Genomic DNA, 15,468 nt, shown 5'->3' on the forward strand with positions numbered 1-15,468 from the left:
TAATTTGCTTCTCATTTTAGCTTCATCTTCTGGCCGACCCAACCAGTCTCCAGTACCAAAATCTTCTCCAGCCCCGAGCCTGGCACAAAGTGGTATCACAGAAGGCAACAGTGAGCTGTCCTGTTCTCTGCCCTCTGCTGGGGACAGCTTCTCCTTCTTGGGCCAGGAACATGTCTTGCCATTCTCTGCCACACCTGCGCTTTTAAACCTAGCCATGCTGGGCTCATTGCCACTCTCCTTCAGCTTGAACCAGCAACAACAGCTGCTTAACCAAGGCTTAGTTAATTTACTTTCCTCCTCTTTATTGGGAAGTGCTGATCTTGGCCTATTAGGACTCCAGAATCCTCCTTTGACGTTACCCTCTGTGGGTGATCCAGAAACCAGTGCTTTGCAAGCTTTGCTGATGGCATCTCTTCTACATAATCCTCTTTTACCACTGGGAGCACTTGGACTACCACAGCTTGATATTCCACCTCAGAATCAACAGCAGAATAGCCTTCTGTCCTCTCTCGCACCTTTGCTGGATGCTCTGCCCTCTTCACATACTGACACAACTGAGAAACCTGAGACACCCCTGACCTTGCCTGAGACTTTTCCTGAAAACTCACTCCAACCACTGCTCTTCCCTCCTGTTTCTGCCTCTCCAGCCCTCATGGCCCTGAATTCCGCACTACTGGCTGCCAGTTTAGGGGCTGTTGACTCCTCTGCCTGCCCAGGACAGGTAACTAATCTTGTTTTTAGAATTGCTGCATACGTTGTTGTGAATATTCAAAAATGTCTGACCTTATTGCATTCTTATAGAATGAAAACTTGCTATCTGTAAAATCAATATTTTGTTTGAAGTACACATTTTTGTAGTTACGGATACAGCAGGGAAATGTTAGAATACCTTGTCATGTTTTTATACTGTCTGTATCCCCACTAGGGAGATTCTTTCTAGGGTGTTTTTTGTCTTGGCAAATGTGGTCATTGAGATAGGAAGTGATAGGAAAGTTTTTGGGAAGGTCCCCTTGTTTCCTGGCCCCAAATGTCCTGATGTGATTCTCCTCTTTTTTGACTGCAGTATTCACAATGTGCATGTACCGGTTTTCTTTTTTTTTCTTTTTTTCTTTTTTACACTATCTTCTGGCTGCTCCAAGCACCTTATAGCAGTGGCGGACCTTAGGGGCAGTTAAATAGGCTTTGGTACCAAAAGCAGGGGGCTTCTCCATCCCCACATGCTTGGGAACAAAGGGAGGGCGCTGCAGGTGCAGTGTGGGTCATTGAAGTCACAGAAAGGGGGAGTCAGCTGTCAACCGCCAGATTGGCTTCCTATATAGCAGAATTGGCTGTTTTTCTGTGGCAGTGTGCTTTTCAGAGCATCTCAGATCAGGTAAGTACTACTGTACACTGCTGTTATAGGGAGGTGAAAAAGGCCGGACATAGTGGATTACTGTGCCTCCTACTTTATTCTGGGAGTACCAGAACAGGTGTCTTGTACAGCACCCATTCCTCTCAGCTGATGGGGATTGCTCATTAACATTAGGCCTTCTATATTCTTGACAGTATGTCAGTGATTTGGTGTAGGGGAATCGGGTGGTGAGGGTAAGCTAGACACAGCTGCTCTTGTATTATAGTCCCTGAGGGTCATTTAGTTCTGTGTGGCTCTAATTCCATTTACTTGCCAGTAATTCTGTGGCACCTTCCTCCAGTTTCCTTGTGTGCTCTTACTAGGTTACAGCACCAGCTTCCTGGAATCTTTTCTGGATTGGATCATTGTGGTCACAAACAGAAATGTTCTCTCTCCCATCCTCCCAAGGAAGAGCCTTCCAGGGACCCACCGGTGGAAAAGATAGAAGGGGAAGTGACTTTTCTGGAAGAAGGAGACACAGATTTCCTCTTCAGAGGAATCTGCTCCAACGAATCCTAGGGTTTGGTCTTATCTCAGACCTAAAAGACCAACTTTAAATTGTCAGTTCCTTAGTCCTCTGTTCCTAGGGTTATGGGATTGGGATCATGGTGCCCAGCCTCAGCATCCCCAATCTTTCCCTGTACATCTTCATTTAATGGATATGTTATACATGTACTCGGCTCGCCCTGAAAAGTTATTTGTTCCTCCAAAATGATTTGCTTAATAATACCCCCATGGAAACCACGTTCACTAAGAAATAGAGTATGCCTATTGTGGATCTGGTGGTTTACTGTTTGAATAAGACCCTCATGGTTCCAATGGACGATGTCTCCTGTATTCAAGGGTTGCAACCTGAACTGCCTAGCACACTTGCATGTGCAGCAGGCAAATGGGATGCTGATATTTTTCAGGGTGCTACTGAAGATTTTTCACTACCAGAATTTAATATAGTCAGTTCTTTACCTTCTCTGAAAGGTTATTTATCCCTCCTGGCACTTTTGCTGCCTGTTACCGTTTGACAGAGATCTTTCAAAAGAAATGGTCTGTTTCCTCTAAGGATCCAGCCATTCTTGCATTAAATAATCAATATAATATTTCTATTGTAGTCATTCCCTCCTTTAGGGATTCAGTCAATAGGCGTTTGAAAACATTTTTTTGTAGTTATCCTTTGCACTGGCAGGTCCAGAGCTGAAGCCACCTTTTGACACCTTATCTGTTGCCCAGACTATGGCAGACTGTGCTGGATAACTCCATAGTTAACTGTCTCCGGATATAGAAAATCCAGCAGGGAATGATATGAGCCGTTGTCTGGTTTTTACTGCTATCCAGACTCAGATGTTTTACGTTATTTACCATCTTTCTAACAACTGTTTCACCAAAGTGAGCAAAGAAAATCTGCCGTAGAGACAGTGTACTGAACTTTTACTTTGACTGCAGATTTTTGTTTTTTGCTTGATACTGGCACTTTATTATTTCAGCACATGCACAGTGAAATTGTTTTTGTGGGGTAAAAGGGACCTATTTTCAATTAGTTGCAGAGAATTTCAAGCATGCAACCAATAGCTTGCACATTTTTCACGCAACTAACTGGCTTGTTAGCTCTTCAACTTGTTGCTCTACAAAATCTTTCAATGGAGACACCTATTCTTGTGCTAACACATTGACTTTGGAGTGATTTACTCTTATTTTTAGTTGTGTCTCCAGATTAGCAATTCAGGGAAATCTCCAGTGGGACACAGATCAGAAAAAGAACCAAATGAGAGTTTAACCTTATTCTTCTCTATCTGAAACAAAATAAAAAGTGGTTTTAAGTTCACTTCAAGGAACGTTATTTACGGTCTTTGTTGTTCTCTGCAGCTGTAGATTTCTTATGCTAAGCAGTTCAATTTATTTGCTTTCCAAAATGTGGTCATTTTGTGGGTGTTTTTATTGTCCTGCTGCTCCAGAGCCCTCAAAAGTGTGATAGGTAGTCAGGAAATTAGATGCGTAATTTATGCTCCTTCAAAGGCGCTTCTTGGATTATGGGCCCCTCTATGTGGCTAGGCTGTGAAAAAATCTCACGTGGTAACCCCTTATTTGGGAGGAGTAGCAGAATGTGTTTAGGGGTGTAATTGCAAGTATGCCTATGCAGTGTGTGAGAAATAAGTTGTTAAAATTACAATTTTGTGTTAAAAAATTCAAATTTTATTATTTTTTTTAATTTTCCCAAGAATTGTTGGGAAAAAAATATAAATTAAAAAAATTCACCATGCCTTTTACTAAATCCTTTTGAAATGTCTATTTTCAAATAGGGGTCATTTGGGGCTTATTTTTACTGTCCTGGCATTTTAGGGCCTCCGGAAATTAGGCTGATTAGTACATCCGGATTGATCGATTTTCATATACTGTATATGTACCGTAGCTTGCAGACAGGGCCGGTGCTAGAGTATCTTGCGCCCTAGGCAAGACCAGCTAATTGCTTGCCCCCCCCCCCCCAATAAAATTTTTTTAAAAATAGTAGAAAATATTAAATAAACAAAACCTGAAACTGCTAAATTTCTTCTAATTTGCAAAACTAAGTGCCATAACATGCCACCAGCACCAATATTAAAGACAAAATCAGTGTCACGAACGGACTGTGTCTGTGGCTGGCAGTGACAGGGTGACAGTTGCAGTAAGTGGAGGATGATGGATGCACACTCTGACAGATTCCAGACTGGAATTCCCCAGGCAATGGAGGGATATAAAACTCTGTGACCGCAGGCAGCCCAGCCCACGCACACCGAGAGAACACCTGAACTGAACAATCCCACACAGTGACAGATCCGACACAACACACCACTACCAACACTGACACAGATCAACAGGCACTAGAACAGCTGGCTTTGGGTTCGTGATAATGTTATCACTCACTAAAACATTGCACACAGACACGAGACATGAGAGTCAGACATTACCTTTGTCCACTGATGAATGAGAAGAGAAGGGCTGGAACTCCACAGTGATCAGCAACTGCCAGCCGGTTTGCAGTAAGGGACTGAGTCTGAGAGGAACATTGGATGGAGCTGCAGCTCAGCTGATACACTAGACCCAGACACTGGGCATCTTTCTCTGTCCTCCTCTGTGCTCTCCTCCTCTCTGCCGCTACTCCCCTCAGCTGGAGGATCATTCATGACATGGTGGCGTCCCACACAGGGTGCTGGCCTGTGCTGCACCCAGGTGCCTCTAGGTGGCAGTGTGCCCTAGGCAGCCACCTAGTTTGCCTAGTGGAAGCACTGACCCTGCTTGTAGACTCTATAACTTTCACTAAATAATATACAGTGATTTTGGGTTATTTTTTACCAAAGAAATGTAGCAGATTGAAATCTGATATAAATCTTTGAAGAACAATTAGTTGCAAAATTTTATAAAAAGAACAAAAATGCGTTTTTTTCTTTTTCCCCCCCAAAATTGTCAGCCTTTTTTCTTTTTATAGCAGAAAGTAAAAAACCCAGTGGTGAGTAAATACCACCAAAAAGCTCTATTTGTCTCAAAAAAAATGATACAAATTTCATATGGGTACCGTGTTACATGACTGAGTAATTGTCATTCAAATTGTGAGAGCACTGAAGGCTGAAAAATGGCCTGGGCAGGAAGGGGGTGAAAGTGTCCAGCATTGAGGTGGTTAAACAAGAATAAGACCGAACTCTGGTTTAAATATTTTTACTGGGAGAGCATTAGTCAGACCAGGGGTGCCCAACCTGTTTCTCACAGGCCACATGTGGCCCTCAGAGCCCTCTGATATGGCCCTCGACCTCAAACCAGGGAAGCGCAGGCCTGGGGTCGCCAACCCATTGACCGTGATCTGACATTGCTGACCCGCCATCTCAGAGCGTTAGAGTGCATCGAACTGGCGCCAGCAGTGGAGGAAGCAGGCAGCCGTGGTGAGAGCCAATGCTTCCTCTGTAGCTCTGGCTCCTGTCCCAGGTAGGGTGATACCAAGTGCACTTTGCTTGGGACCTCTCTAGCGGCCTGGAGAGCGATGCCAGCAGAAGCTGGAATAGGAAAATAAAAAGGTCAGTGTATTAAAACAACACACTCTGCTTTTGCTATGGGCATATTTGCACCTATGAAAGGGTTTACAACTACTAAACTGCTTTAACACTGATCTCTGGGTTCAGTACAGTGCACCTGTGGCTTTCTTGCGGGTTAGTGTCACTGAACCATAAACTACTATTATATCCTGTGGATTTGGTGCGCTTTGGTGCACCACATCCATAAGATATAATGGAAGTCTGTGGCAAGGAATGCACCCATGAGTTGGACTGATTGTGTGTTGGTAACCCTTATTTTTATTTACAGAGTTGCATCAATACCTCCTGCTCTGGATCAGCCTCTGTTACTACAACCACTAGTTCATCTGCCTTATCAGAGGGGAAGATCCCTCCATCCGAGCCACACAGCCCTTTCCAGCTCCATCCAACACAAACAGCGGTATCTGGAAGATTTAACACGCTAATGCCCCCTCTGCTTAACCCTCTGCTCACTGCTGGGTTATTGGGTAAGCCTACTTGATGACCACATGCCCAGAAAGAGAAGTTATCTGCATGGTGCTTTATTTTGTTCATATAATGGGTTGTTTCAGCCTTATGTACAATAATTATTGTATGTGCTAGTGATAATGGGTAAAAACAACTATTGTCTTTTTAAAGTAGGTTCAGCACAGCATTTAAAATGCATGTTACCCTAAATATTGTTATTAATGTTGTTCTGTGTGTGCGGTCACTTATGTGTATTTTATAAATCATAGTCCCCTTCGTTTTCATGTTTTTCTTTCAACTGAAGTACCTGGTTTATCCTGCCAGTCACCTTTCTTCCTTGTGCTAAACTGAACGCACAAAGCACAGGAGCTGATCTATGATAGCTTGGTCATCCTTTGGCTGGCTATTCAGAGTTACAGGACACTCTGCAGGCACACAGCATTCCTGTATTTGGTAGTTTTACACAGTATGTCTCCTGACCAGTCAGTCTGCTTCTGACACACACCCCCTACCAATCACAGCCCGCATCTTGCCTCAGGCTGAACAAACTATGGAAAACAGGATGCATGGTTACAAAATCAGTAATGGTACCTGCATAGAATTAACTGTATTAGAGAGTGTCTATAACTAACTACTGTTGTATGTTCACAACTACTTTTAACAGACATTTGTGGTGACCGCAATTGGGAAAGACAAAAAGTTATTGTCCATCTCCAGCCAAATTTTTGTTTTTGCTAGGTGGGAAAGTTAGAGACTCTGTCCCATTTTTTCTGTGGCTAAACAAGAAGTTTAGGGTGTGAACCTCATAGTGAGGTGAACATTTTTACTGCTGTCAGCAGAGCAGATGTCCTCTTTGGGGAATGTATCATCATTCCCTGTTCTACTCAAATTGGGGAAAAAATGTCTGGAGTTCTACTAACCTCTAGTTGTTACCGGATTCCTAGGTCTAAAATGATTTTATAATGTGCTATCCCCATTATAAAAAGAGATCAGCTACTTGTGCAGGTTTCACCTCCATTAATTCTTCTTCTCATATATTACTCTTTGTCCTATCTCTTACTTTCTTTATAATCATCTTAATTTCAGAATTCCTGCTTACTGTAAAATATCACTACTAGTGCTACAGTGGGATTGTTTCTGCTCCTGTAGCATTTTCGATTACATAAAATACATGTAAAACAGGCGTGTAGGAACCTATTTGTATACAGTATGTGATACCAAGTGTGTAGTGCTGGAAACAGCAGCAGTGGAAGCACTTCTGCTGTCACAAGGGACCTTTGGTGGTTTTAAATCTCCAGCATCTGTAAGAATCTGAAATGTGGCTGATTAATTATGATTTTGTGCTAAAGCACAAAAGCATGGTCAGTGTGAAGAATATAAACTATGATTTTGTTTAATCTGTATATGACATATGCAGCATAGTCAAAGTAGATATAGACCATAAATGGGTAGCTTTTAGTTTGCTAAAAGCCTTGTGTATTTCACACAATTTGACATTTTTTTCTCATAAAACAGTTTTCACTTTTTTGCATTTCAGTGCTGCTTTTTTTTTTTTTTAGCTCTTTCAGTCACAGGAGAGCTCAGAGCCCTGATTAAAGGGAAGGGGTACACCCTCCTCCTCACAGTACATAGGAAGCAATGCACATCTGAGGCTCTCAATGACAAGCTGTGTGCTGGAGTTCCCCTCACCTGTGAACAACTATCTCTTGGAGCTGGGAAAACCTGTCGGAAATTACTCCTGGAGACACCAGAGAGAAATCACACTCTGTTTTTGAATAGAGGCAATCACACAGTATAGAAGGATGTGTTTTGTTCATATTTCATGTCTGAGATTTAGCACTACTCTGAGGGCTCAGCTACATGGGCAGTTTTGATGTCTTGGTACTGAGTGATTTAACCATATAATTGGCACCACAGTAAAAATCAAGTAAGCAAAGTATAGTAAGCACATGCATCTTTATTCACCATGGATTTGTGTTTGCGCATTACTAGACCTGAATTTATGGAGAATTAAGTAATAATGATCTACTGCTGTAACTTTACAGGTGATCTGGCAGCGCTGAACTCAAATCCTGGTGCCCAGCTGGGAAGTCTTCAGTCTCTTTTGGGAGCTCAGGCTCTGCTGCAAAACCAGCAGACATTTTTACCATCTCTTCCTGGAGGTCTTGGAATGCAGCTCTTCCAGGGACAGTCACTTCTACAAGGGCAGCGGAGCAATGCTCAGGTAATTTCCTCACTCAAACCTTCTTGAATGTGAAGTGCTGTTTCAGTTACTTTTATTGTCTGTATAAGATGTGGTCTGTTTGGTTCAAGACTCCAATGACTAATTGATTACACTGGCATTTGCCAAAACTGAGGAATTTTACATACAGCTAATTAAACTAAATGGAAAATACAAGGCTTCTTTCTTCTGAAATGTTTCTGCAATGGTTACATTTATATCCAGTAGTTAAAAAAAGTTAAATAACTTTTTTTATTTAACCCTTTCAAGCTCAGGGGTAATCAAGATCTTATAGACCAGACCAAAATGTGAAGTTATGATATTCAGTGGTTTACTCACCAGTAGTGGGCTGCTACTTTTAGATGATTAGACATTGGCAAAGCTTTGCTGGATACACCCCTTGGATGAACCCCTATCACCCTACCCCACTCTGTGAGACTTTGTTTTTTTGCTAATGTCTTTAGTTGATGGACCTATTCTCCCCTATAGAGGAGTTTTTCTGTGTTTGGCTAGTTTCCTTGTTCAATCAACTTCTAACTAACTATTCATGGCCTTATACTATAACAACAAGAACAGTGCAATCCAGATCGGGGGATCCTTGGTAATGCCTTGGGAATCATACCCCATGCCATGGGGGCGGCCTAACATGCTGCTTTGGGCACTGGATCCTGCTTGAGCACTTACCTTGGTACTGAATGCAGCTTATGTGGTTATTCATAGGCTGCTATACAGGTCCAGGGCAGTGGTCCTTTCCTATGGTTCCCAGACCCTAAAGACCCCACTGGGGGTATGACCACTGTGGAGTGCAAAGCCTGGACCCTAATAGCCACCAACGACATGATAAAGTCTTATCGGACCAATTGTGTAGCTTGATACCTGATATGAGATTCAGTATCTCCCTCACCTGCAGCTCACTTAACTAGCTGTCCCCTGAAAAGTGCAAAACTATCAGGAAACCAGGAATGTGTTGGTTTATTCACTTATGGAATGTTTAAACTTTCAAACTTGGTGGTATAAATTCCCCTGTCTGTCTGATGATGCACTTGACAAGTTAACAAAGGAGGTTACAGGACGAAAAACCCTTCTGTCACAATAGAAAGGTTTCAAAACCCCCATTCTTGGTGGCTTCTGCCTCCTCCTAAGCTCGCCCTAAGATCCTCCTAAGATCGCCGGGAAATCTGTCAACATATACCTGGAAGTGACGTCACATAATTTCTGGGTTTGGACAAGAAGGGGAAGGGAGCAGATGTGTCCGCTCTCCTCCCTGCCCTATACCCGCCCGCACCCACTGGCTGCTCCTGGGCCTGTACATGGGCAAGCGGAGCCCGGGAGACGTAGTGGGTGGGGCCAGGATAGGGGAGGATGGCAACATAGTGGGCTGTGAGGAAGCAATCGGGTGGCAGCGCTGCCGCCCCAATACTTCCACCTGACAGATGAGCCCTGCTGCTTGCCTGCAGCAGGGCTCAAGGTAAAAAAAAAAACAAAACTACCTGCCCGGTACTACATGTTTCGGGCGATATGAATTGAACATCCCTGTGATAACAAAGTTCAGTAAGCTTCAGAATTGCCTCAAGCTTATTGAAAGCCTGCTGTTACCTTGTTTAAGGTGATAGTCAGCACTGTAATTAAGATCTGTGTTTTTAACATTGCCAAACTGAAATTAGGGAAATCTTTAAAGAAGAGTTTTTTAAAGGCTTCAACAAAGCTGCTTAAAGCTTGATGATAGCTTCACAAAAACATTCTTTGCACACTGTTACTATACAACCTTTAGCCCACTGACATCCTGTAGCCACAGACTATGTGGAGCAGTTCATCCTCAAAGAACACAAGAGAAGCACAGAAGTCCTTCCAGTCAGGTCTCCGCACCCTGCTCTTGTCCTCTTCCTGTGAACCTGTGCTGTGTTTACATTAGCAGTTACAAAGCTGGAAGCAAAATACTTTCTGCTGTAAACATGTAAGATGAATTGCTTCACGGTGCCTATATGTGCAGAGGTCTGTGACTACTGCTTTTATTGCTTGCTTTACTGCTTGTTAAGAATGTTTGTGTTTGAATGTCCCTGGACTAGCCATAATTCTGTTCCACACATTTTAGTCAATCAGAAAAATTTCATAAAATTGTTCCTAATTAATATCTGTAGTGTTAACCCCAATTGTTACTCAGGCTTGAAATTCTAACAGTTAAATCCTGAGCATTTGTCGAGCACGGGGTAAACACAAAAGAGGCTGGGGATGCTTTCAGGATGGTGAGCAATGAGAAGTCTGAAATTATCAATTTGCTGATCCTCCCACTGTTTGTGAACCTAGAAGTACTCTGCTCTGAAAACTGGGTTTGAAGCTGTCAGATTCTTGAAGCTGGCGGACAGAAATGTAAACAAATAGGGTACCATCAGTACTCTATTTGGAAGCTTTGCAGGGGAGACAAATGTGTCCATAAACAGGACCTGTCACAAAAGATATACTATTACACAGGTGGCTTTTCAGCACCCATGTGATGGTAATGAAGTAAAGTAAAACACTAAATAAAAGCGAAAAACATTTTTTTTTAACGATTCTCTTTTCTCCCTTTAACTCATACACAACCCAGGTTGTTCATATGTAAACCGAGATCAGGCAACACATATCCCAAAATCATCGTGCACAGTGTTAACGCATGTGCTTTAAAGATTTATAAAACATCACTATGGAGAATTTTATTTATTGTAATTTTATGCCTATGAGAAGAATATAATCAATATATGGAAAACTTGACAGGGCATCCACCTTATTAGTGCTTCCTGGCCTTATTTTTTATTTCTTTCTTACTTCGTTTTTCTTTTCAGTTTTTCTTTTTTTTATCTTGCAGACTCACTCAACGTCAGAGAAAGAAGTCAACACTTTGTCTCATCCAGAGTCCTGCATTACACCCACATCTCAACCCTCCTCTATCTCTCAACAGCCGTCTGACTCCAATTTCCCCTCCCAGAGAGCTGATGTGACTAACAGGTCTCAGACTTTGTCACTGCTCTCAATGCGACCTGGTTCCTTTGTCTCCAACACCTCAAGTGCCTTTGAAACTGGACTCCTCCCCAAAGGCTCCCCATTTCAGGGACCAGTCCGGACTGACCTTCCTCCAGACACACCTTCTGATCCCCCAAGAACAGATGCATTATCCCAGTCATTGGATCCTTCCTCCTCTGAGACAGAACCAGAAGCATCTCCACTGAAAAGGTGCAGGATGCTTACTGATGCTGTCATTTCTTCTGAGATCCCTAATGGAGCTTCCCCAAACCTCCCATGGATGGGTTCTCCTCACCCACCCAATATGTTAAACCTTCCTGAAAGAGAACTTTCCAAGGGTAATGAGCGAGGCTATAGGTTTAATGGTCGCTCCCGAGGAGAGAGGTCTTATGGTCGTCGGCCACGTGGTGATAGGCTCTCCAGTTCACGGCACTCATATTGGAGATACAATGGAGAAGAAACCACACAGAATGATGGAGAAGAAGCAGGTCACAGCCAGGATCCGACCCAGCCTGTGCTAGGAATCTCTCCATTTTCTCACCATTGGCAGGAAGAGGGAGGACAGCCCGGGGAGCAGGAGGTGGATGTATGTATTGTGTGAATACTTATGTTTAAACTGCAGATGTATATGTTTGTCTACACAATTGTTCACAATGTGTTGTACTGGCAGTTTTGATTACAACACTTGGAAGTCCAAAAACGATATACTTTCAGAACCCGCATGCATCGCTTGAAATATGCTTTTATGGGGTAGTGGAAACAGAAGCTGGTCTCAGGTCACAGCAGTGGATCACACTGGAACTTGCAAGTGGTGCACTGGAGGGAATAGTCTGAAATTTCTACATACCCCTGTCACCTCCCTCCTGTTTTCCTAATCATTTCTTGTACTTCAAAATATAATTCCAGTCTTGAAATGGCGTCAATCTTATACATACTGTATATGCATATATGGAGTTAACTGCAGAACCATAGATAGATAAGTAACATAAGTATTGAACACGTCACAATTTTTCTCAGTAAATATATTTCTAAAGATGCTATTGACATGACATTTTCACCACCCATGCAATCCATACATTCAAAGAAACAAAAACAAATAGGTTTCGAAATGATGTTATGCTTAATAAAATGGAATGACACAGGGAAAAAGTATTGAACACATGAAGAAAGGGAAGTGCAAAAAGGCATGGAAAGCCAAGACATCAGCTGAAATCTTATCAGTATTTAGAAAGCAATCCTGCCCTTTGTCAGTGCAAATTAATATAATGTGGTTTAGTCTCAACTGATGACCTATAAAAAGGTGTCTGATTACTAAGGTATCATACAAGGAACATCTCATGATGGATAAAAGCAAAGCGTTCTCCCAAGACCTTCACAACCTTATTGTTGCAAAACAAAACATACTGATGGCATTGGTTACAGAAGGATTTCTAAACTTCTGAATGTTCCAGTGGGCACTGTTGGAGCCATAATCCAGAAGTGGAAAGAACATAATTTTACCATAAACTGGACACGACCAGGTGCTCTTCACCAGATTTCTGACAGAGGAGTGAAAAGAATTATCAGAAGAGTTGTCCAAGGGCCACTTGTGGAAAGCTTCAGAAAGACCTTGATTTAGCAAGAAAACAATAAGTAATGCACTGAACCGCCATGACCTGAATGCATGCTCACCATGTAAGACTCCATTGCTGAAGAAAAAGCATTTAAAGTTTGCTGTACAACATTTAGACAAGCCTGTAAAATACTGGGAGAATATAGTATAGTCAGATGAGACCAAAATTTAACTCTTTGGATGCCATAATACACACCATGTTTGGAGGTCAAATGGCACTGCACATCACCCCAAAAACAGAATACCAACAGTGAAGTTTGGGGTTGGGAACATCATGGTGTGGGGCTGTTTTTCAGCATACAGTACTGACAAACTTCATGTAATTGTAGGAAGGGTGAAAGGAAAAATGTACCAAGACATTCTTGATAAACATCTGCTGTCATCTACCAGGATGATGAAGATGAAACAAGGGTGGACATTTCAGCCAATGATCCCAAACACAAAGCCACAGAAACTCTCAGTTGGTTTCAAAGAAAGAAAATAAAGCTGCTAGAATGGCTCAGCCAGTCACCTGACTTGAATCCAATAGAAAATATATGGAAAGAACTAAAGATCAGAGTTCATAGAAGAGGCCCACGGAACCTTGAAGATCTGAAGGCTGTTAGTGTGGAAGAAAGGGCCAAAATCTCACCTGAGCAATGCATGCAACCTGCTTCTCCATACAGGAGTGGTCTTGAAGCGGTCATTACCAACAAATATTTTTGTACGAAGTATTTAAATAAATTTCAGTTAGCATGTTCAGTACTTTTTTCTGTCATTCCATTTTATTACACATAACTTCATTTCTGAATTTATTTGTTTTAGTTTCTTTGCATGTATGGATTGCATGGGTTATTACTGACATGTAGTGAAAATTTCATGTCCATTGGACCTTTAGAAATATATTTACTGAGAAAATTGGTGAAGTGTTCAATACTTATTTTACCATGTGTGTGGTGTGTGTGTGTGTATATGTGTGTGTGTGTGTATATATATATATATATATATGTATATATGTGTATATATATATATATATATATATATATATATATATATATATATATATATATATATATAAAATGTGCAAATGTTTTAGGCAGGTGTGAAGAAATGCTGTAAAGAGAGAATGCTTTAAAAAATATATATTTTAATTATCAATTTACATAATGCAAAGTGAACAGACAGAAGAAGAATCTAACTCAAATCAATATGTGATATGACTACACCTTATCTTCAAACCAGCATCAATTCTTACACTTGCACACTTTGTACACTTGCACATAGAGATTTTGTAGAATTAGAGTCAGCTGTATGATAAACCAATTATACCAAGCAGTGCTAAATATCAATTTCATATGTAGGTTGAAATACATTAATTGACTGAAAAACAGAAACAGCTATGTAGAAGGCATAAAACTGGGTGATGTATAGCCAAACCTTGCTACTAAGGTGAGGTTGTGGAAGACTGCATCAGCAAGGTTTCTCCCAGGCAAAGGTTTCAAAGAAGCCTGGGGTTTCAAGATGTGGTGTTCAAGCTCTTTTGAAGAAGTGCAAAGAAAAGGGCAACATTGAGGACTGTAGAAGCAGTGGTTGGCAAAGGAAAATTAATGCAGCAGATGAAAGACGCATCATGCTTACTTTTTGATATTAGAAGTTATCCAGCAGTGCCATCAGCACACAACTGGCCAAAAGTGGTCTTCATGGAAGAATTGTGGCCAAAAAGCCATACCTCTGACATGGAAACAGGGCTAAGCGACTCAACCATGCATGGGAACTGTGGTGCAGAAAAATGTCAGCAGATGAAATATTCAGCAAACAAACTGCCTCCTGCTAAAGCCAAAGGGCTGGAGTGCAGTACAATGAGTGTCTCAGGCAACAGTGAAGCACGGTGGAGGTTCCTTGCACATTTGAGGCTGTTTTTCTAAAAATGGAGTTGGAGATTTGGTCAGGATCAATGGTGTCCTCAATGCTGAGAAATACAGGCAGATATCCAAATATCATGCCTTATCTGCTTTCTTAACATACAATTCCTCCCTTCATGCTGCCAAACAAGCCTACTTTGTCACTCTTATTAATACCTTGTCATCCAGTCCTCGTCATCTCTTCTCTACTTTTAACTTTCTCCACCTCCACCCAGTACCTCACTCACTGCTCACGAGATTGCAAATCATTTCAAAAACAAGATTGACGCAATTCGTAGGGGCATCTCCACTGCACAGACATCCATCCCACTTAGCATACCTTATGCTAAACCTCCCTCAACACTTTCCTCTTTTGACCTTGCTACTACCGAAGAGGTCACTAAGGTTTTCTCAGAAGCCCGTCTCACTACCTGCCCCCTGGATCCTGTCCCCTCACAACTACTACGGTCACCCTCTTCTTCCATCCTATGCTCCCTCACTCACATCTTCAATCTTTCCCTCTCTACTGGTGCTTTCCCCTCTCCTCTAAAGCATGCACACATCACTCCCATTCTTAAAAAGCCCTCCTGGACCCCACCAACCTGAACAACGTAAGACACATCTCACAGCTGCCATTTAGCTCTAAATTCCTAGAACGCTTAGTCTACAATCGCCTGAACTCCCACCTCACCGACAACAACCTTCTTGACCCTCTACAGTCTGGCTTTCGCTCACTACACTCGACTCAAACTGCCATACTAAAACTCACTAATGATCTACTAACAGCTAAAACCAATGGCCACTACTCCATACTCTTACTACTTGACCTCTTTGCGGCTTTTGATACGGTTAACCATCCCCTCCTCCTC

At 42.0% G+C, this 15,468-nt stretch overlaps 1 protein-coding gene across 1 annotated transcript in view; it reads left to right on the plus strand.

The window, feature by feature from the left end:
• MBD6 (methyl-CpG binding domain protein 6) overlaps positions 1-15,468 on the plus strand; it is a 114,251-nt gene that overhangs the window by 70,678 nt on the left and 28,105 nt on the right. Inside the window, exons 7-10 of the mRNA XM_089681328.1 lie at positions 21-721; positions 5,711-5,909; positions 7,935-8,113; positions 10,953-11,693. Coding sequence (XP_089537454.1) covers positions 21-721; positions 5,711-5,909; positions 7,935-8,113; positions 10,953-11,693 — 1,820 coding nt within the window. The remainder of the gene's footprint in view (positions 1-20; positions 722-5,710; positions 5,910-7,934; positions 8,114-10,952; positions 11,694-15,468) is intronic.

Source organism: Staurois parvus, unplaced genomic scaffold, assembly GCF_062004578.1.
Source record: "Staurois parvus isolate SC_StPar_1 unplaced genomic scaffold, SC_StPar_1.0 ptg000017l, whole genome shotgun sequence".
In the NCBI taxonomy this organism is placed as follows: domain Eukaryota; kingdom Metazoa; phylum Chordata; class Amphibia; order Anura; family Ranidae; genus Staurois; species Staurois parvus.